Source organism: Choloepus didactylus, chromosome 2, assembly GCF_015220235.1.
Source record: "Choloepus didactylus isolate mChoDid1 chromosome 2, mChoDid1.pri, whole genome shotgun sequence".
Lineage (NCBI taxonomy): Eukaryota > Metazoa > Chordata > Mammalia > Pilosa > Megalonychidae > Choloepus > Choloepus didactylus.
The window spans coordinates 112,532,387-112,556,804 of NC_051308.1; the positions used below are offsets into that span (position 1 = coordinate 112,532,387).

Consider the following 24,418-nt stretch of genomic DNA (forward strand, 5'->3'; position numbering starts at 1 on the left):
AAACTTCCTCAACATGATAAAGAGCATATATGAAAAACCCACAGCCAGCATAGTACTCAATGGTGAGACAATGAAAGCCTTCCCTCTAAGATCAGGAACAAGACAAGGATGCCCGCTGTCACCACTGTTATTCAACATTGTGCTGGAAGTGCTAGCCAGGGCAATCCGGCAAGACAAAGAAATAAAAGGCATCCAAATTGGAAAAGAAGAAGTAAAACTGTCATTGTTTGCAGATGATATGATCTTATATCTAGAAAACCCTGAGAAATCGACAATACAGCTACTAGAGCTAATAAACAAATTTAGCAAAGTAGCGGGATACAAGATTAATGCACATAAGTCAGTAATGTTTCTATATGCTAGAAATGAACAAACTGAAGAGACACTCAAGAAAAAGATACCATTTTCAATAGCAACTAAAAAAAACAAGTACCTAGGAATAAACTTAACCAAAGATGTAAAAGACCTATACAAAGAAAACTACATAACTCTACTAAAAGAAACAGAAGGGGACCTTAAAAGATGGAAAAATATTCCATGTTCATGGCTAGGAAGGCTAAATGTCATTAAGATGTCAATTCTACCCAAACTCATCTACAGATTCAATGCAATCCCAATCAAAATTCCAACAACCTACTTTGCAGACTTGGAAAAGCTAGTTATCAAATTTATTTGGAAAGAGAAGATGCCTCGAATTGCTAAAGACACTCTAAAAAAGAAAAACGAAGTGGGAGGACTTACACTCCCTGACTTTGAAGCTTATTATAAAGCCACAGTTGCCAAAACAGCATGGTACTGGCACAAAGATAGACATATAGATCAATGGAATCGAATTGAGAATTCAGAGATAGACCCTCAGATCTATGGCCGACTGATCTTTGATAAGGCCCCCAAAGTCACTGAACTGAGTCATAATGGTCTTTTCAACAAATGGGGCTGGGAGAGTTGGATATCCATATCCAAAAGAATGAAAGAGGACCCCTACCTCACCTCCTACACAAAAATTAACTCAAAATGGACGAAAGATCTCAATATAAAAGAAAGTACCATAAAACTCCTAGAAGATAATGTAGGAAAACATCTTCAAGACCTTGTATTAGGCGGCCACTTCCTAGACTTTACACCCAAAGCACAAGCAACAAAAGAGAAAATAGATAAATGGGAACTCCTCAAGCTTAGAAGTTTCTGCACCTCAAAGGAATTTCTCAAAAAGGTAAAGAGGCAGCCAACTCAATGGGAAAAAATTTTTGGAAACCATGTATCTGACAAAAGACTGATATCTTGCATATATAAAGAAATCCTACAACTCAACGACAGTAGTACAGACGGCCCAATTATAAAATGGGCAAAAGATATGAAAAGACAGTTCTCTGAAGAGGAAATACAAATGGCCAAGAAACACATGAAAAAATGTTCAGCTTCACTAGCTATTAGAGAGATGCAAATTAAGACCACAATGAGATACCATCTAACACCGGTTAGAATGGCTGGCATTAAACAAACAGGAAACTACAAATGCTGGAGGGGATGTGGAGAAATTGGAACTCTTATTCACTGTTGGTGGGACTGTATAATGGTTCAGCCACTCTGGAAGTCAGTCTGGCAGTTCCTTAGAAAACTAGATATAGAGTTACCATTCGATCCAGCGATTGCACTTCTCGGTATATACCCGGAAGATCGGAAAGCAGTGACATGAACAGATATCTGCATGCCAATGTTCATAGCAGCATTATTCACAATTGCCAAGAGATGGAAACAACCCAAATGTCCTTCAACAGATGAGTGGATAAATAAAATGTGGTATATACACACTATGGAATACTACACAGCAGTAAGAAGGAACGATCTCGTGAAACACATGACAACATGGATGAACCTTGAAGACATAATGCTGAGCGAAATAAGCCAGGCACAAAAAGAGAAATATTATATGCTACCACTAATGTGAACTTTGAAAAATGTAAAACAAATGGTTTATAATGTAGAATGTAGGGGAACTAGCAATAGAGAGCAATTAAGGAAGGGGGAACAATAATCCAAGAAGAACAGATAAGCTATTTAACGTTCTGGGGATGCCCAGGAATGACTATAGTCTGTTAATTTCTGATGGATATAGTAGGAGCAAGTTCACAGAAATGTTGCTGTATTAGGTAACTTTCTTGGGGTAAAGTAGGGACATGTTGGAAGTTAAGCAGTTATCTTAGGTTAGTTGTCTTTTTCTTACTCCCTTGTTATGGTCTCTTTGAAATGTTCTTTTATTGTATCTTTGTTTTCTTTTTAACTTTGTTTTTCATACAGTTGATTTAAAAAAGAAGGGATAGTTAAAAAAAAAAAAAAAGAAAAACAAGGAAAAAAAAGATGTAGTGCCCCCTTGAGGAGCCTGTGGAGAATGCAGTGGTATTCGCCTACCCCACCTCCATGGTTGCTAACATGACCACAGACATAGGGGACTGGTGGTTTGATGGGTTGAGCCCTCTACCACAGGTTTTACCCTTGGGAAGATGGTTGCTGCAAAGGAGAGGCTAGGCCTCCCTATGGTTGTGCCTAAGAGCCTCCTCCCGAATGCCTCTTTGTTGCTCAGATGTGGCCCTCTCTCTCTGGCTAAGCCGACTTGAAAGGTGAAATCACTGCCCTACCCCCTACATGGGATCAGACACTCAGGGGAGTGAATCTCCCTGGCAACGTGGAATATGACTCCCGGGGAGGAATGTAGACCTGGCATTGTGGGATGGAGAACATCTTCTTGACCAAAAGGGGGATGTGAAAGGAAATGAAAAAAGCTTCAGTGGCAGAGAGATTCCAAAAGGAGCCGAGAGGTCACTCTGGTGGGCACTCTTATGCACACTTTAGACAACCCTTTTTAGGTTCTAAAGAATTGGGGTATCTGGTGGTGGATACCTGAAAGTATCAAACTACAACCCAGAACCCATGAATCTTGAAGACAGTTGTATAAAAATGTAGCTTATGAGGGGTGACAATGGGATTGGGAAAGTCATAAGGACCACACTCCACTTTGTCTAGTTTATGGATGGATGAGTAGAAAAATAGGGGAAGGAAACAAACAGACAAAGGTACCCAGTGTTCTTTTTTACTTCAATTGCTCTTTTTCACTCTAATTATTATTCTTGTTATTTTTTGTGTGTGCTAATGAAGGTGTCAGGGATTGATTTAGGTGATGAATGTACAACTATGTAATGGTACTGTAAACAATCAAAAGTATGATTTGTTTTGTATGACTGCGTGGTATGTGAATATATCTCAATAAAATGAAGATTTAAAAAAAAAAAAAGATTCAATGGGAAATTATGCCTTAAAGCTTTACTGATGGAAGAGAATTCCTCCTTCTGACTTAATTTGTATTAAAAACTGTCCCCTTTTAATTCCTTAATCCCTTTTCTCATGTGAAAAGATAGAAACAAATCAAAATTATGATACAAGATTGTTAAAGAAAACAGGCTAGAAAATATTTATCCCATCACAAAAATATATGCTTTATTCAGGAAGAGAAAGAAAAGTTACAATTGCTCAGGTGGTAGAAAGCCTTGCCCAGGTCACAAATGGACACAGAAGACATGAAGAGAATCTTCTGATGACGACAAGGGAGTAAGATGCTGCTCTTCCTTCTGAAGCTCTGGGATCCTGGCTCTGCTGAGGAATGCCTGTTCTCAGTTACCTCCTGAAGGATAAGAGTGTAACAGCCCAGGAAGGAAACTTTTCTCTGTTGGGAATCATCACAGGCAGATCACAGGCTAAGGATGGAGAAGCTTCTTCTGCATCAGCGATAGGCTTTGATTAAAAGATGAAGGTGGAGCTGGGGAACTGGGCGAGACAACTGTCCTCATTCTTTCATGATCCTGATGAATCCTCAAGCTGTTACTTGCACTTAGGTGGGCACTTCTGCTGGCAAGGTGGAGGAGGCTGCACAGGAGGGCATTGCTGCTGGCATGGCTGAGGTGGGCACGGCACTATGCATTTTGGGGGTGGGCATGGCTCCACACACTTTGGGGGTGGGCACGGCTCTGGGCACTTAGGTGGGCACACAGGAGGTGGCTGACAGGGCTGCTTGCACTGCTGCTGCTGGTAGGACATCTTTCCGGAGTCTCTGGGAATCTGAAAGTAATTATAGCACAGTGTTCACAAGAAGGAAGTCCTATAGACACAGAAGCTAAAGCTCATGTATTACATCAGGATATTATCTCCAATCTCCATGTACTTAATTTAATCTCTTTAACACCATTTGTATGACTTTCAGGTTTCTACCTTTCTCTCTAGTAAGTTGCTTCATAGGCTTAGGGAAACTTACTTTTTTTTGTCACGCCATTAAAAAAAAATTCTCTTCTAAAGCATCAGGTCCTATATTTGCATTAAAATAACATCTGCAGTAAAGGTAGTTAAAAGTTCTGAAATCCTGGGCAAACTCACAAATAATTTCTATCATCCATATATTTCCTGACATGTGAGTGCTTGAGTACAGAACAAAGCACTGTTCAGGGAGAATTCATGAGTCTCACACCTTCAAAACCCTTTGAAATCTCAGCAGGATGGACTCTAATAATATGGAGAGCAGAAAAATTCCTTGTTCTTCCTTCATCTTCAAATCAAAGCTTTCCTATTAACCATTTTTCCATTTGGATATCAACAATAAAACATGCTAAAAACTATAATATTGTCCCCAGTCCTTAGTTTTCATCAATTACATAGCATCAACCCATGATCATAACTTTGGACCCACCAAATTTGCTGTCTCCAGATTAAATTTAAATATTTGAGAGCACCAAGAAACAGGTGAACTAATAAAATCAGACTCACCCGTTTCTTCCAGGTAGATCAGGAATCAAGTACCAGGAAGATGGTAGCTGTGCAGCAGAGGTCCTTTTTATATGACTTGCTGTCTCACCTGGAGGAAATGGAGCTGCCTACAACTGGGCTAGTCTAATGATTTCCTAACCTAACTGCAGATCCAACTATAATTGGTTTGACAGGGATTCTGACAAGAGGAAACACCCTTTGCAGGATTGCTCAGAGTTAAGTGCTCGTGACTCACTCAAGCCCTGCTTTAGTTCTCAGTTTCAGTGAATTATGGCTTTGGGGAATGTGGGGACTTCTCTCTCTGGTGGCCAAAAGCTCTTTTTCTTGACTGGGGAAGACCACACTTTCCTATGCTGCCCCCTCTCTTCATCGTAAACTGTTCTGTTTTTGTTGAGTGTCATTTTATTGTACATTCTGTATTGAATGGGTCTAGCTACCTAGTGACCGGCTTCCTGGAGAAATCTTTCTCCGTACCTCAAGCCCTTTTTCTATGCAATTTTATTCAGCTATATTCACATACCAGATTATCATCCAAAGTGTACAATCAGTGGTTCACATATAATCATATATTTGTACATTCATCATCACAATCAAACTTTGAACTGTTTTCATTACTCCAAAAATACGAAAATAAGAATAAAATAAAAATAAAAAAAGAAAACCCAAGACTTTCCATGCCCCTTGTCCCCTCCTATTATTTTTTTTATTTTTGTCTTTTTATTATACTCATTTATCCATACACTGGATAATGGAGTGTCAATCACAGGGTTTTTGCAATTACACTGTCACCTCTTATGGTCCATATACTTGTACATTCATGTTCAAGAATCAAGGCTATTCTATTACAGTTCAGGTATTTCCTTCTAGCTATTCCAATGCACTAAAAGCCTCAAACCTCAAAGGGATATCTATATAATGTGTAAAAATAACCAGCAGAATGACCTCTTGACTCTATTTGGTTTCATTTCTCTTTCCCTGTTTGGTCCAAGAAGGCTTTCTCAATCCCATGATGTCAGGGCCGGGCTCATCCCCACGAGTCATGTCCCATGTAGCTAGGGAGATTTACAGCCCTGGGAGTCATGTCCTACACAGGGGGGAGGGCAGCGAGTTTGCCTGCAGAGTTGGCTGAGAAAGACAGGCCACATCTGAGCAACAAAAGAGTTTTCCTAAGGGTGACTCATTGGCATAATTATAAGTAGTGTTCGCTTGTCCTTTGCCATATAAGTTTCCTAAGGGCAAGCCCCAAGATCAAGGGCTTGGGATATTATATTGGTAGTCCTCACTGCTTGTGAGAGTACCAGGAATTACCTAGGTGGAGAAGTTTAATATTTCCAAAATTTTCCCCAGTCTCTCATGGTTTCGATCTCTTATAATGCATTTTCCCTTTGATTCTATGTCTTTTTAGTCTAAGTCTCCTTTTCTTCCTCACAAATGGACTGAGATAAGACTTTAGATCATCTCTCTAGCCTTCCAAGAATGACATTTATAAACATTTAGCACAATTGTGACCATCAAGATCTTATTTTCACCTGTTTTTTATCCATGAATAGGGGAAATAAAGCTGATTCCTGTGTCCTTCATAAAATCTGCACCACCTCCACAACGAGATGTCCACTAGGACCACAGAAACACCTAATACAATTCAGGTGTTCTAGAAACTCAGTCTCTGTATCTACAACATAAGGCAAGCTTTAGGCTCATATCTCCCTAACATGGTGTACTACCTGCTCCTACATAACTTCTCCCAAATGACCTCTTTCCACTTCTTAAAGTTAAGAGGATTGTTCATATATTTTGACTTTCTACTCACTTTGGAATCCTGGGAAAATCCTATCTAATTAGCAATTTCAGCCAAAAACTAATTTTAGCTGTATTTATATTTATTAATTATTTCACAGTTTGTTTGACAAATAACTACTGGTCAATTTAAGATAAATTTAAATTTGTTTATTAATATTCAGTCATTAACATTAATTACTATTCTTTTATAACTTCTTGATGATTAATAATCATTTCATTATAATTTTTATGTATTTTCAGGAGTTTCCTTTATTAATCACAGTGAAGTACATGTCAAATAAACCCATTTACACCTGTACTTTCTTTTTTTTCTTAGTGTTTATTTTTATTTTACATTCAATTTTATTGAGATATATTCCAACACCATATAATCATCCAAAGTGTACAATTTTTCACAGTATCAGTATATAGTTGTGCATTCATCACCACAATTAATTTTTGAACATTTCCATTACTGTAAAAAAATAGGAATAAGAATAAAAGTTAAAGAACACACAAAACATCCCATCTCCTCATCCATCCCTATTATTCTCTAATTTTTTGTCCCCATTTTTCTACTCATCTGTCCATATATGGAATAAAGGGAGTGTGAGCCACAAGGTTTTCAGAATCACACAGTCACACAGTGTAAGCCATATAGTTGTATAATCATCTTCAAGAATCAAGGCTACTGGGCTGCAGTTCAACAGTTTCAGTTATTTCCTTCTAGCTATTCTAATACACTAAGAACTAAATAGAGATAAATATATAATGCATAAGAATAACCTCCAGAATATACTCTTGACTCTATTTTAAATCTCTCAGCCACTGAAACTTTATTTTGTTTCATTTCTCTTCTACCTTGTGGTCAAGAATCCTTCCTCTATCCCTTGGTGCCAGGTCCAGTTTCATCCCCAGGAGTCATGTCCCACTTTCCCAGGGATTTAACCCCTGGGAGTCATGTCACATGGAGTGGGAAGTGCAATGTGTTTACCTGCACAATTGGCTTTAGAGAGAGGGGTCACATCTGAGCTACAAACCAACCAGATCTCACTCTGTATTCAAAGTTCCATATAATTACGGTGTTTGAAGAAACTGACTATACAAGTTAAATTATAGAGCTGTAATACAGAAAAGATAGATCCAGCACATAATAAACATCTTTTCCCTTGTTCTATCACAGAAGTTGAAGTTTTAAAATACCATTTCCAGAATACTCACATAGTTATGCATTCACTTCCACGATCTACCTGAAGACATTTCCATTTCTTCTGCAAAGAAAGAGGAAGCAGAAGAAAAGAAAGAGAATAAAGAAAAATAGAAAAAGTAAAAAATGGTAACTAAAATAAAATAAAAAATAAAGTAAAAACAAAATGTAATACAAAAAAAGGTCAGACAACACCACCAATGCTTGGAATCTCATATCCCACTGTTATACCACTGTTATACTGTTATATTCCCGCCTTACAGACTTTTAGCTTTAGAATATTGCCTTTGTTACAATTAATGGAAGCATGTTACAAGGTTATCGTGACCTATAGACTCTAGTTTGCATTGATTGTGTTTTTTCCCCAATGCCATGGAATTTTCAACACCTTGCAAAGTTGACATTCATTTTTTTCTACCTCATGTAAAACTATTCTTACATTTGCACATTTAATCACAATCATTGAGCACTCTAGGGTTTTTTAGTGGAGACCTTCTCTCTCTTCCTTCTGGTATCACACATACCCCTAACCTTCCTCTTTTGACTGTACTCACAGTCACATTTTGTTCAGTTTACTTATAATATTGTGCTACCATCACACAATATTGTGCTATCCATTTCTGGATCTATACAATCAGTCCTCTTGAACATTCAATACTCCTTCAGCATCAAATGCCCTATCTCTACCTTCTTTCTATCTTCTGATATCTTCACTTCTATTCTCTTCTCCAAACCTCTCTCTCCTCTCTTTTTTATCTGTAGCACTCCCTTTAGTATTTCTTGTAGAGGAGGTCTCTGTTCATGAACTCTCTTAATGTCTGTTTATCTGTATTTTAAACTCTCCTTCACTTTTGAAGGACAATTTTGCTGGTTATAGAATCCTGCTTGGCAGTTTTTGTCTTTCAGTATCTTGAATATATCATACCACTGCTTTCTCTCCTCCATGTTTCTGCTGAGAGTTCTGCACTTAATCTTATCAAGCTTCCCTTGTATGTGATGGATTGCTTTTTCTCTTGCTGCTTTCAGAATTCTCTCTTTTTCTTTGACATTTGAAAATCTGATAAGTAAGTGTCTTGGATTAGGTCTATTTGGATCAATTCCATTTGGGGTATGCTGTACTTCTTGGACCTGTAATTTTATGTCTTTCATAATAGGTTGGAAATTTTTATTGATTATTTCCTGTATTTTCTTTCTGCCCAATTTCCCTCCTCTTCTCCTTCTGGGACACTTATAATATGTATATTCATGCATTTCATGTTGTCATGAATATGAAACCCTGCTCATATTTTTTCATTCTTTTCCCTATCTGTTCTTTTGTGTGTAGGATTTCAGATAGCCTGTCTTCTAGTTCTCTGATCTTTTCTTTTGCCTCTCCAAGTCTGCTGTTGTATGTCTCCATTGTGTTTCTCTTCTCTTCTATTGTGCCTTTCATTCTGATAAGTTCTGCCATTTGTTTTTTCAATGCCCTCAAGTCTGTGCCTTTGAGTTGTATTTTTCTTTATTCACTCTTCGTCATTACTTTTAGGAAATGGGAAAAGTGAACAAAAATCACAAGCAATCTTTTCAACTGCATTTACCAAACCATACATATGTGGTTACCAAAAATCTAGGACAAGACACAGTCACATAGGGTATTACGGGACACTGCTCTGGTGCTCACCCAGGATGACAGCAGGAGTTCCTGGGAATTGTGCATCTGCTTTCATGATTTCTTCATCTCCACATGGAGCCTTCCTCATTCCTGGTGCTTCCTCAGCATCCAGACATGTCCATGCAATCAGGGCAGAGCATTAGGTACCAGCTCATGTCTTTTGAGAAGCACACACTCCCTGTCCTGCAGGTTTCTGTTTCACAAATGAGGGTGACCTCATGAAGCTGAATTAAAGTAATGTATGAAAAGCCTTTTGAAAAAGTTTCATCTGCCCTACAAAGGAAATGCTCTAAAAGCAGCCGCCAGTGTCTAAAGCAGTATCTCCCAAATGTGGTAGGAGTACTATGTGTGTTAGAGTATCTGCTCTAGGTGGTGAACACAATAGCTTACAAATCAGTTGTAAATGTTCATGTTAAGTATTAAAATGTACAATTTGAATATCACAGTTGCCATTCATGGATATTATTGCCTGTTACCAATCAAATTAAACATTTTAAAAGTTGACACAAAGTGTATTTAAAGTAAATATTATTAAATAAATTATATATTACATGTACTGTCTTAGTTATGGCAAATATAGAGAGCCCTTATGGGAATAATTGAAGGTTGGTCAAAGGTACCACAATAAGTCCTCTAATCCTGTAAAAGTGGTTTCATGGCTGCCTTTTCAGAGTCTTGGCTCAGAATTTGTTCCACAGTTCCTCTCCTCAGTCCTGGAACTGAATTGTCTATCCTTCTTTCCCTTGTGCACCTCAACCCCTGAAACTTCTTTTTGTTCATGGCTGATCAAATGAATAAAGTTACAAAACCAGCTTTGTGTTACTGCAGAATGAATTGACACTTTTGTGGACTGCTTGTGTCCTTCTGTATTCCCTTTACTAAGAGAGTAATTGTTTTACTCCAAATTTGTTATTTAAACCAATACAAAATATAACATTTTAGATTCACACCATGATTTATAAATTACTGAAGGTAGGTTTGGAGACTGTCAAGAGGACCAGAGCACAAAAAGCTTGAAATCTGTGCTGGTGGTGAGTGGAGGCAGGGTGTTTAGGAGAGGTAGAAAGGTGGGGGGTAGGAACACACTTTGGAGGATCTTATATTTGTTCTTATAACTTTGGTTTCCACTACTCTCTCTCAAAGTAAATTTTAGGTCATTGAAAGACAGGAATTTTATGTAATTTTTTCCTTGTTTATGTTCTGTCTTCTTCTTAAGCCCTTCAACCAAACAACCTGCCACATTATGCTCACACTTCTAAGTGTATAACTCTTTTCCACCCAGTTTGCCATTTGTTGGTCACTCATGACATAAGCTATCAATGAATTTGTGATTAGTTCTTTTATTTGCTTTTAACTCTTCTGGCAACCAGTGGGTTTGGCTGAATTTTATATATTAAAAATTTAAACTGGCATTGCTAGAGATTCCTTGTCTTGGAAAAATATTTGTAATTCTTTCCAGGAATGTAGTTTTCTAATTGCAAAGGAAAGAAGGGATATGTGGAGAAGGGGAGGAAGAGGAAGAGGAGAGACTCAAAACCTCTGAAGTGGCTATGTTCCAGAGAGTACCAGAGCACTGAGTCAACCTAGTAGCACATCGTGTGAATGACACAAGTCCCTGGGTTCCCGGAATTGTCATTGTATCTATTAGGAAGGAAGGGCTTTGGGATGAGATCATCCTTGGCCATGATCACACAGGGATAGAGCCTCCACTTCAGCATCTTGATATTCGACAAACAGTGTCATCATTAAATGTGTCCTATAGACTCTTGGACATCCAGTTTCAGAAGACAAAGAGAAGGGACCTCATTCAACAGGTCACCTACTAATCCCCTTAGCCTCACACCACACCCAAAACAAATTCTTAAAGTTCTGTGTAATTTCTACCATCCAAAATTTGAGATTCAGCTGCCCAAATGGGATTTCAGTGCCAGAAAACCAGTTGTGGTTGCTTATCATGATAATTCAGACACTAAAGATATTTCTAGCCTGATGCCTCCAACATCACAGGCAGGAACTGCCTTATAAGCTAGGGTGATAAATTTCAACATTCAGATTCCTCATAAGAAAGCTACATGAACAGCTGCCACAAAATTTAGTGTGAGGCCTATGGATCATTGTTTTCCACAAGTTTGAACATGTGAGACCTGAGACATGAAATATGGTGTACTTTACACAGAAACCCACAGACAGCTGCCACACATCTCCCCTTTCTCTCTTTTTCTCTCTCTCTATTATCTACCAATCTATCTGTCTATCTATTTATCTACATCTAAAGGTCTTGTTTTTCTGATCTTTAAGGGTCACATAGCCCTAGTTCCATTCTTACTATATTCACTCTTTAATTTTCTAATGGCTTGCCAGTAATCATTTCTATATGAAAATGACAGGAAAGAAAGAAGAATTTTTAGAAATTATCTAATTATTGATTACATTTTTTTCTCACATTTCACCATTATGTGTTTGTTCCAGTTTGCTAATGCTGCTGTTAAGCAAAACACTAGAAATTGATTGGCTTTTATAAAGGGGGTTTATTTGGTTACAAAGTTACAGTCTTAAGGCCATAAACTGTCCAAGGTAAGGGGGTACCTTCACTGAAGGATGGCCAGCGGCATCTGGAAAACTTCTGTCAGCTGGGAAGGCAAGTGGCTGGCCTCTGCACCAGAGTTCTGGTTTCAAAATGGCTTTCTACCAGGATGTTCCTCTCTAGGCTTCAACTTCTGTCCAAAATGTCACTCTCAGTTGCTCTTGGGGCATTTGTCCTCTCTTAGCTTCTCAGGAGCAAGAGTCTGCTTTCAAAGGCCATCTCCAAAATGTCTCTGTAAGCTGCAGCCCCTCTCTCAGCTTCTTCACATTCTTCAAAGTGTCCCTCTTGGCTGTAGCAAGCTCACTCCTTTTGTCTGAGCTTTTGTAAGGTTCCAGTGAACTAATCCATGCCCGGGCTGAATGGGCAGGGACATGCCTCCATGGAGATTACCTTATCAGAGTTATCACCTACAGTTAGGTGGTTCACATCTCCATGGAAATACTCAATCAAAGAATTACAATCTAATCAACACTAATAGATCTGCCCACACAAGATTGCATCAAAGATAATGGTGTTTAGGGGGACATAATACATTCAAACTGGCGCTTTCCACCCCCTGGACCCCAAAATGACATTATCTTTTCATATAGAAAATACATTCATCCCACAACAATATCACAGAAATTTAAATCATTTCAGTTACAATAGTTAAGTAGAAGATCTCATCAAAATCAGTTACAAGCATGGTCTGTCCTAAGGCATAATTCCCTTCTGATTGTGGACCTGGGAACTTAGAACAGGTTATGTATGCCAATATACAAAGGAGGGAGAGTGATAGGATAAACATTCCCATTGCCATATGGAGAAACTGAAAGGAAAACAGGGTTAAGGGACCAAAACAATTCCTACAACCTGCAGGGCAAACTCCATTAGATTTCAAATTCTGAGTCATTTACAGAATGACATTTTATCCTTGGGTCTTGAGAGAGTGGGAGTCTAACCCTTCCTAAGGGCATTTGTGGCAGCCCTTTTCTCTCCAAGCTCTGGGGTGAGTGTTCCAACATATCCACACACTGGGGAGACCACTTTCTCGGCCCCACCCTCATCAAATATTGGAGCAGCACCCGGATTCCCTTCCATCTCCAGGGCACATCTCAACCCCTTCAGAAGAGTGGAGTGGCAGCCAGGCTCTCCGCAGTTCCCTGGGAATGTTTTCCACCCTCTTTGGGGCTTGGGGTGGCAGAACTTTTCCTGAGCCTTGAGGCAGAAGGTCCACCCTTGACCTCTGGGGCAAACTTGCCCCTTCCATGCATGTGGGCCACTCCTCTCTTCTAGCCCGAGACCTCTTGACTACAGACCTCAACCTCCACGGCTCTGTCTTTGAAGAAATTTTTCCTTCAATTTGTTCCTGTCTGTCTCTTCCAGTCCAGACTGGCAGCATCTCTGTTTATGAACATCTCACAAAAATTCTCTTGGCTTCACATGAAGCACACAGGGGTCAAAGCCATCAGACAATACGACTTTCCACAATTCATTTCTGGATAACTCTACCTCCAATCCTGGTTGTACTGAAATGGTGGCTGGGTTTCATGTTTGGTTAAATCCTCACATTGGGCTGTCGCTTCTGGGCTCCACCTCCTGGAAGCTTGGAATTTTTCAAACCATCAGTTTCTGGTATCTTTGAACCCAAGGGTCCAGCTCTCAGTTTATCTCTCTCCACTCACATTTTACTATAAGCTGCAAGAAGAAGCCATGCTATATCCAGAATTTTAGTTTTGAAATCTCATCAGCCAAGTATCCCAGCTCGTTGCTTCCAAATTCTTCTTTCCGTCTGACACCAGGACTCAATTTTGCCAAATTTCTGCCACTTTAAGACAAGGATCACCTTTCTTCCAGTTCGCAACAACACATTCATCATTTCTGCTCAAGGCCTCATCAAAAGTATCTTTAGAGTCCATATTTCCACAAACAGTCTCTTCAAAGCAATTTAGGCCTTTTCTATTGAGCTCCTCACAACACTTCCAGAATCTTCCCCTTATCCATTTAAAAAGCTGTTCCAACATGTTTGGCATTTGCAAACTCAGGTGCACCCCACTTCTCTGGTACCAAAATTGGTTACAGTTTGCTAATGCTGCTGTTAAGCTAAATACCAGAAATGGATTGGCTTTTATAAAGGGGGTTTATCTGGTTACAAAGTTGCAGTCTTAAGGCCATAAACTGTCCAAGGTAAGGGGGAACCTTCACTGAAGGATGGTCAATAGTGTCTAGAAAACTTCTGTTAGCTGGGAAGGCATGTGGCTGGCATCTGCACCAGAGTTCTGGTTTCAAAATGGCTTTCTCCCAGGACATTCCTCTCTAGGCTTCAGCTTCTCTCCAAAATGTCACTCTCAGTTGCTCTTGGGGCATTTGTCCTCTCTTAGCTTCTCCAGAGCAAGAGTGTGCTTTCAAAGGCCATTTCCAAAATGTCTCTGTAAGCTGCAGCTCCTCTCTCAGCTTCTGTGCATTCTTCAAAGTGTCCCTCTCGGCTGTAGCAAGCTCCCTCCTTCTGTCTGAGCTTTTATAGGGCTCCAGTGAGCTATTCAACATCCACACTGAATGGGTGGGGCCACGCCCCCATGGAGATTACCTAATCAGAGTATTCACCTACAGTTGGGCGGGTCACATCTCCATGGAAACACTCAATGAAAGAATTACAATCTAATGAACACTAATAGGTCTGTCCACACAAGATTACATCAAAGACAATGGTGTTTGGGGGACATAATACATTCAAACTGGCACAGTGTTACATAAAATTGAACAAAATAGTCTTGGCATATTGATATTACAAAGGAGTTTTGTTGATCAAAAAATGGCATCAGACACTGAAATTAGCAAAACCTGGCAGGGCCATCTTCCACAACTTTGGAAAAGACTTCAAGGTTTTCTGGGTCTAGACAAAGGCCAATTCAGAAAATGCAGCTTTAAAAATGTAGAAGAAGCTCATGGCACCCTTGCTAGCACATCTGCCCCACAGGACGCCCAATGTGGAGCCAGCCTGACCTCCCTTTGTGGGTCTCTTGACCTCTTCTGAAGGAAGCAGAGTAACCCCTGTGCACATACTGCTGTGCCTGTCTGTCAGAGCCAATCTATCCAGTGGCAGCTTGAAAGAATAAACCAAGAATGTCATCTCTAGCCTACCACCCTCAAATTTTCCAATAGGCAGAAGTGGGTTACAGAGAGCTAAAGCAGTATAGGAAACTATTAGTCAAAGTGGCCTAGGGCAAAAGAAGACCTAACTTAAGGCTCACCATCGAGAACAATAGGAGGGGAAGAATTTTTAATGCAAAGAGAGCTTGAAGGCATTCAGAGTCCTGAAAATAAGGAAATTCTTGAGGCCTTGAGCAAGAAAAATCCCAGGACAAGATGCAGTTTCAGGAAAGACAGAGAGAAGTCTGCACTTTACATTAAATTCAGGCTGATTTTCTTAATAGGAGAGATAAACACTGAAATTGAGGACCAGCCAATACGAAGTTAATTTTCAAGGTGTGAAGAAGCTGTCATTTTTAGTATTCAGTTTGTTTTGGTTATCTCCTGCCATCATGGAAATCTCTGTCATATCACTAGCCAGATACAATTGTAAGGAACAGACATCTCTGAGACTAAATCCCATAGTTTGTCCATAAAAATATTAGAAGGTACAATGTATAACAAAAAATTACAAGACACACAAAGAAACAGGAAATGATTGCCAGTCCAAAGGAACAAGAGAAAAATCCAAAAAGTACCAAAAAAAATGGCAGACTTTTGATACATGGAAAAAAGACTTTAATAAATCATCTTCAATATGCTCAAAGAGTTAAAGGAAAATGCAGAGAAAGAACTTAAGAATTTAAAAGAAATGAATGATCAATACGAGAAATTCAATAAAGAGAGAGAAATTTTTAAAAGAAACCAAACAGATGGGCTGGAGTTGAAGACCACAATAACTGCAAAGAGAAATTCTCTGGAGGGTTTCCATAGCAGAATGGAGCTAGCAGAAGAAAGAATTAATGAACTCAAAGTTAATGCAATCATAATGATTCACATTGAGGAGCCAAAGGAAAAAGGAATGGTAAAATGTGAACAGAGCCAATGAAATATGTGTGACATTATCAAACATAACAAGCTGCAGATATTTGGAGTCTCAGAAGGAGGCAAAAGAAAGAATGGGGCAGAAATAATAATTGAAGAAATAATGGCATAAAACTTCCCAGACTTAACTAATGACACAAATGTGCACATGCACGAAGACCAAGTAACACAAACCTGATAACTGGAAGAGAACCACATCCAGACACATAGTAGTCCAAGTGTCAAATCCTAAGGTTAAAGACAGAATTGCCAAAACTGCAAGAGAAAAGCATTGTATTATGTACAATGGAGCCCCAATATGATTAAGTCCCGATTTCTAATGAGAAACCATGGAGGCAGGGACAAAATACAGTGATGAAAGAAAGCGATTGCCATCCCAAAATTTTATATCTGGCAAGACTGTCTTTCAAAATGAGGCAGAAATTAAGATGTTTCCTGATAAACAAATTTGAGGAAGTTCGTAACCATTAGACCTGCCTTACATGTAATAGTAAGGGGAATTCTTCAGGCTGAATGGAAAGGATTCTATATCGTGGGCCAAAGTGGCATAAAGAAATAAAAATATGAAAAGAGGCATAAAAAAATTCTTGCTTTACACAATAGTGTATAACTAACAAAAATAAAATAGCAAAATTGCAGAATAATTCTGACAGCAGTAATTATTCTAAATGTAAATGCATTAAACTTTCACGTTGAAAGGAAGAGATTGGCAGAATGGATTAAAAAATGATGAAATATGCACAGTTTATGAGAGATTCTCCTTAAATTTAAAGGCACAAGTAGGTTGAATATGAAAGGATGGGAAAAAATATCATGCAAATAGTAACCAAAAGAGAACTCGGGTAGCTATACTAAAATCAGATTAAATAGACTATGTCAAAAATGTTTACAATGGACAAAGAAGGTCATATATACTGATAAAGGGGTCAATTGAATAAGAAGACATAATAATTATAAATGTAAGTATAGCTAAGGTCAGTCCCCCAAAATATATGGAATAATAATTGAAAACTTGAAGGCAGAAATAACATATCTCTTCAATAATAACAGGAGACTTCCATGCGCCACTCTTAATAATGGGTAAAACATCTAGAGAGAAGATCAATAGGGAAACAGAAGATGGAACTGATACTATAAATCAACCAGATCTAACAGACTAATGTAGAACTCTTCACCCAATAGCAGCAGAACAAGCATTCTTCTCTAGTACACATGGATCATTGTCAACAAAAACCATATGTTATATCACAAAACAAGGATAAATAATTTTAAAAATATTGAAATTTTGTGCAGTATCTTCTCCTACCACAGTGGCAAGGAGCTAGTAATCAATACCAGATAGAGAACTGCAAAATTCACAAATACATGGAAATTAAGCAACACACTCTTAAACAAACAATGGGTGACACTGATATCACACCATCAGGGGAAGGGGAAGGCACTCTCTTGTTATTGCCAAGTGGGAGTAGAGGTCCATATTCTAATTTGATCTTTGTTGACATCCAAGCAGGAAGGCCTCTTCATTACAGTTAGGTAGGGGTGTGTGTCCTTGCTCCCTCCTAGCTGCATGTGGATACCCAGACTGGGAGGGGCAGTAGTGCCTCATTACTGCTTTCCTTGTAGCTCCACTGGAGTGGAGGGGTGGATTCACTACCAGGGGTTGATTGTTAAGTCCTGACTATCCGTTAGGCCTCTAATGATACTAGCCCTGTAAGGAGTGGTAGGGATAATTACTGGCCTGATGTGGATGAAAGTCCTAGATTCTTATATAACATTGTGTTACACCACGCTGGAGGAGGGGATGGGGTGCCTCCTACAGCCTTGGAAAGTGGAATTTTAGCCTTCCCACTCAGCCTCTGCTGGTGGTGTGAGGGTTGGGTCACAGCTTTTCTGAAGCATGTAACTAGAGTACGGAAGGTACCATTTTTAATTTTTTTGTCTTGCTAGATTGCCCCTTTCCATGTCCCTGGGCTTGAAAGATGATGTCTTGTTGGGATTTTTATGGTCTGTTGCTATCTCTTATTTACTGCTTCTCCAGCACCAAGTCTGGGATATCTGAGGCAAAAAAGAATATACAGAAAACTGCTGTGTTTTTCCTCTGGTCCCAAGGTCCCTAGCCAGTTTGCCTTTTTCTCTCATAGTTTCTTAGATTTGTTTTTTTTTTTTTTTTTTTTTTTATTAAATTCAGTTTTATTGAAATACATTCGCACACCATACAATCATCCATGGTATACAATCCACTGTCCACAGTATGATAACATAGTTATGTGTTCATCACCACAATCTATCTCTGAACATTTTCCTTACATCAGAAAGAACCAGAACAAGAATAAAAAATAAAAGTGAAAAAAGAACACCCAAATCATCCCCCCATCCCACCCCATTTGTCCTTTAGTTTTTATCCCCATTTTTCTACTCATCCATACACTAGATAAAGGGGGTGTGATCCACAAGGTCTTCACAATCACACTGTCACCCCTTGTAATCTACATTATTATATAATTGTCTTCAGGAGTCCAGACTGCTGGGTTGGAGTTTGGTAGTTTCAGGTATTTACTTCTAGCTATTCCGATACATTAAAACGTAAGATGTGTTATCTTAGATTTGTTTTATATGTATTGTCCAGGATTTTTAGTTTTACTTAGTGGGAGCAATAGGGACAAATATGTCTAATCCATCATCTGTGATTTGGAAATTTCTAGATAGTGAATTATATCAGAGGAAAGAGAGAACATACATGATGTAACATAGTATTAAACTCTGGGAATGTTTCCAGTTTCATATCATAGTCTTGCTTTTGCCACTTCATTAATAGGGCAAAGCTGCTGCTCCTGTTTATATCAAGTACTTTCTCTTGAGCATTAATTATAATCAGACGTTGTGCTAAGTCATTTACTGTCTAAGCACGGTTTTTATTTTCACACTGAATATGAGGCAATTGAAATTCCGAGGAAGGAAGTGGCTTATTCCAGATCACTTAACAAACGAATAGCAGAAATGAATTTGAACCAATATAGAAAGAATTTGTGAGATGCTTTAGCACAGGCTTCGTTCCTTAAATATTTATAGTGCACTGCTTATTAGAGGCCAAATCGAGGGACAAAGAGTTCCAGAGGGGAAATTTCATGTTCCACCATAGCACATCTGCTTCATCTGGGAGGCTGAATGAACGCTTCAGTAGCCCAGGTGATGAAATTAGCTGTACGGTTCACATATAATAAAATTCCTCTGATGGTTCTCTGTGAGAGGCTTATGCTTAAAATCACAACTCTTTAATCTGTGGCTCTGGGAAAAATATCATCATTGAGCATGTCCCTTTGCCAGGGGTTTTCCAAAGATTAATATCTTTGCCTAATACTATCTTAGGCAGGTCAAGGGTTGGAGTTTGTAGTAAAGTCATCTATCTTGCTAACAGAATTCAGATCATGGGCTCCTGTTATTGGGAAGACTGGTTCTAGTTCTTGTTCCTTGGTCCTGGGACATCTGAAACTATCACTGACTTTGAGGGGACACTTGCTTAGGATGGGAGCTGCATTTTTGTTGAGGTATGTGAGTGTTCTGTAGAAGAGGCCATTGGAAATAAGGATGGGACTCTTGCTTGGTTTACGCTTTGAGGTGTGCATGATCTGAACACTTTGGAGGTGGGAAGGGCTTAGGACATTTAAGTAGGTGCACCAGTGATGACTGAACAGACAGCTTGTACTGCTCCTGGTGCTAAGATATGCTTCCTGTGTCCCAGGAAGTCTGAAAAACGTCCACTGACAATGTTCACAGGAGGAAATTCCCTGCACTTTGATCATGTCAAAATCCATCTAATAAGCAGGGCCATCATCCCTTCAATCTCCAAGAATATTATTTGATCTCAAAACACTATCATTAGGAGACTGCATGATTTCCTCCATCTTCCTTTTTAGCATCTTCTCAGCAATTTGACCTTCATTGGCAAGACTCTTCCCTTCTCATAGGTACCAGAGAAAATTCTGCTCTTTATCAGCAACAAATGCTGGATGTTTCAAAAGATATCCTCAGAAAGAAAGACTCAGTTTATGACATTCTGGCCAATCCCATAAGAACTTTTTTCAAATTTGGAAATATACTGCCTTGGGGAAAGGGCCACTTGCTACAGAGAGACATGCTGACACTTGGACCCTGTCCTTAATATAAAGTCCTTTAAGATTAAATGGGAAATTATGCCTTAAAGCTTTATATATGGGAAGGGAATTTTTGCTTCTGATTTAATTTGTATTAAAAACTGTCCTCTTTTAATTCCTTAATCCATTTCTCATGTAAAAAGATAGAAACAAATAAAAATTATGATATGATATTGCTAAAAAAAAAAACAGTCCAGAAAACATTTATTCCATCATAAATTATACGCTTTATTCAGGAAGAGAAAGAAAAGTTACAGTTGCTCGGGTGGTGGAAAGCCTTGCCCAGGTCACAAATGGACATGGAAGACATGAAGAGAATCCCCTGATGACGACAAGGGAGTAAGATGCTGCTCTTCCTTCTGAAGCTCTGGGATCCTGGCTCTGCTGAGGAATGCCTGTTCTCAGTTACCTCCTGAAGGATAAGAGTGTAACAGCCCCAGGAAGGAAACCTTTTGTTGTCAGGAATCATCACAGGCAGATCACAGGCTAAGGATGGAGAAGCTCCTTCTGTATCCGTGACAGGCTTTGATGAGAAGATGATGGTGGAGCTGGGGAACTGGGCGAGACAACTGTCCTCATTCTTTCATGAACCTGATGAATCCTCAAGCTGTTACTTGCACTTAGGTGGGCACTTCTGCTGGCAAGGTGGAGGAGGCTGCACAGGAGGGCATTGCTGCTGGCATGGCTGAGGTGGGCACGGCACTACGCACTTTGGGGGTGGGCATGGCTCCACACACTTTGAGGGTGGGCACGGCTCTGGGCACTTAGGTGGGCACACAGGAGGCGGCTGGCAGGGCTGCTTGCACTGCTGCTGCTGGTAAGACATCTTTCCGGAGTCTCTGGGAATCTGAAAGGAATTATAGGACAGTGTTCTAGAAGGAACTCCTGCAGACAGAGAAGCCAAAGCTTATGTATTACCTTGGGATATTATCTCCAATCTCCAAGAACCTATTTTAATCTCTTAACACCATTTGTATGACTTTCTGGCTTCTACCTTTCTCTTTAGCAAATTGCCTCATAGGCTTTAGGGAAACTCAATTTTTTTTTCCTCATGCCATTAAAAAAAATTCTCTTCTAAAGCAGCAAGTAATATTATTTGCATTAAAATAACATCTGCTGCAAAGGTAGTTAAAAGTTCTGAAATCCTGGGCAAACTCACAAATAATTTCTATCATCCATATATTTCCTGACATGTGAGTGCTTGAGTACAGAACAAAGCACTGTTCAGGGAGAATTCATGAGTCTCACACCTTCAAAACCCTTTGAAATCTCAGCAGGATGGACTCTAATAAGATGGAGAGCAGAAAAATTCCTTGTTCTTCCTTCATCTTCAAATCAAAGCTTTCCTATTAACCATTTTTCCGTATGGATATCTACAATAAAACATGCTAAAAACTATAACATTGTCCCCAGTCCTTAGTTTTCATCAATTAAATAGCATCAACCCATGATCATAACTTTGGACCCATCAAATTTGCTGTCTCCAGATTAAATTTAAATATTCGAGAGCACCAAGAAACAGGTGAACTAATAAAATCAGACTCACCAGTTTCTTCCAGGTAGATCAGGAATCAAGTACCAGGAAGATGGTAGCTGTGCAGCAGAGGTCCTTTTTATATGACTTGCTGCCTCACCAGGTGGAAATGGAACTGTCTACAACTGGGCTTGTCTAATAATTTCCCAATCAAAATGCAAATCCAGCTATAATTGGTTTGACAGGGATTCTGACAAGAGGAAACACCCTTTGCAGGATTGCTCACTGAGTTAAGTGATCCTGCCTCACTCAAGCCCTGCTTTAGTTCTCAGTTTCCGTGAATTATGGCTTTGGGGGAATGTGGGGGCTTCTCCCTCTCTGGTGGCCAAAAGCTCTTCTTGACTGCGGAAGACCACACTTTCCTATCTTGCCCCCTCCCTGCATCATAAACTGTTCTACTTTTGATGACTGTCATTTTATTGTACATTCTGGATTGAATGGGTCTAGCTACCTAGTGACCTGGCTACCTGGAGAAATCTTTCTTCTTACCTCAAGCCCCTTTTTGATGGAATTTTATTGAGCTATATTCACATACCAGATAATCATCCAAAGTGTACAATCAGTGGTTCACATATAATCATATAGCTGTACATTCATGACCGCAATCAAATTTTGAAGTGTTTTCATTACTCCAAAAAATAAAAAAAGAAAACCCAAAACTTTCCATACCTCTTATCCCCTCCTGTTATTTATTTCATTTTTGTCTTTGTTTTCATACTCATTTATCCATACACTGAATAATGGAGTGTCAGTCACAGAGTTTTTGCAATTACACTGTCACCTCTTAAAAGCCATATACTTATACATTCATCTTCAAGAATCAAGGCTACTCTATTACAGTTCAAGTATTTCCTTCTAGCTATTCCAATACACTAAAAATCTCAAACCTCAAAGATACATCTATAAAATGCATAGAAATAACCACCAGAATGACCTCTTTACTCTATTTGAAATCTCTTATCCTCTGAAACTCTGGTTTCACTTCTCTCCCCCTTTTTGGTTGAAGAAAGCTTTCTCAATCCCAGGATGCCAGGACCAGGCTCATCCCCATGAATCATGTCCCATGTAGCTACAAAGATATACAACCCTGGGAGTCATGTGCCACATAGTGGGAAGGCAGTGATTTCACCTGCAGAGTTGGCTGAGAAAGACAGGCCACATCTGATCAACAAAAGAGGTTTCCTAAGGGCAACTCATAGGCATAGTTTTAAGTAGGCTTTCCTTCTCCTTTGCAGTATAAGTTTCCTAAGGGCAAGCCCCAAGATCAAGGGCTTGTTATACTATATTGGCAGTCCCCAGTGCTTGTGAGAATATCAGGAATTACCTAGATGGAGAAGTTTAATATCCAAATTTTTCCCTAGTCTCTCAATGGAGTTGGTCTCTTATAGTGCATTTTTCCTTTGATCCTATGGATTTCTAGTCTAAGTCTCCTTTTCTTCCTCACAGATGGACTGAGGTAAGACTTTAGATCATCTCACTAGCCTTCCCAGAATGACATTTGTAAACACTCAGCAAAATTGTCACCATCAAGAACTTATTTTCACCTGTTTTTTTTGTCCTTGAATAAGGGAAATAAAGCTGATTCCTGTGTCCTTCATAAAATCTGCACCACCTCCACCATGAGATGTCCCCTAGGACCACAGAAGCACCTAAAACAATTCGGATGTTCTAGCAGCTCAGACTCTGTATCTACAACATAAGGCATGCTTTAGGCTCATATCTCCCTAACATGGTGTACTACCTGCTCTTACATAACTTCTCTCAACTGACCTCTTTCCACTTCATAAACTTTTTAAAATTTTTTTTATTTTATTCATTTTATTGAGATATATTCACATACCATGCAGTCATACAAAAGAAAGCATACATTCAATTGTTTACAGTACCATTATATAGTTGTGCATTCATCACCAAAATTAATTTTTGACATTTTCATTACCACACATGCAAAGATAATAAGAATAAAAATTAAAGTGAAAGAGAACGGTTAAAGTAAAAAAGAACACTGGGTGCCTTTTTTTTTTTTCTTCCCCCATTTTTCTACTCATCCATCCATACACTGGACAAAGGGGAGTGTGGTCCATATGGCTTTCCCAATCACACTGTCACCCCTCATAAGCTACATTTTTATACAATCGTCTTTAAGATTCATTGGCTCTGCATTGTAGTTTGATAGTTTCAGGTATTTACTGCTAGCTATTCCAATTCATTAGAACCTAAAAGGGGTTGTCTATATTGTGCATAAGAGTGCCCACCAGAGTGATCTCTCAGTTCCTTTTGGAATCTCTCTGCCACTGAAGCTTATTTCATTTCCTTTCACATCCCCCTTTTGGTCAAGAAGATGTTCTCCATCCCACAATGCCAGGTATAGAGTCCTCCCCAGGAGTTACAGTCCACATTTCCAGGGAGATTCACTCCACTGGGTGTCAGATCCCACGTAGGGATCCCACTTCATAAACTTTTGAGGATAACTACGAGGATGTTCACATATTTTTAACTTTCTACTCACTTTGGAATATTGAGAAATCTGATCTAATTAGTAATTTCATCCAGTAACTAATTTTAGCTGTATTTGTACTTATTAATTATTTCACAGTTTGTTTTACATAGGACTACTGGTCAATTTAAGATAAATTTAAATTTGTTTATT

The 24,418-nt window shown here is 39.1% G+C and overlaps 3 protein-coding genes across 4 annotated transcripts in view; 1 reads left to right on the forward strand and 2 right to left on the reverse strand.

The window, feature by feature from the left end:
• Positions 1–24,418, forward strand: part of LOC119526654 (small proline-rich protein 2E-like) — a 215,214-nt gene that overhangs the window by 175,040 nt on the left and 15,756 nt on the right. The window lies entirely within an intron of this gene.
• Positions 3,874–4,089, reverse strand: LOC119526659 (small proline-rich protein 2E-like). The gene has a single exon (XM_037825958.1). It carries the CDS (start codon positions 4,087–4,089, stop codon positions 3,874–3,876), a length of 216 nt encoding a protein of 71 aa, XP_037681886.1.
• On the reverse strand, positions 20,845–21,060 carry LOC119526660 (small proline-rich protein 2E-like). The gene has a single exon (XM_037825959.1). It carries the CDS (start codon positions 21,058–21,060, stop codon positions 20,845–20,847), a length of 216 nt encoding a protein of 71 aa, XP_037681887.1.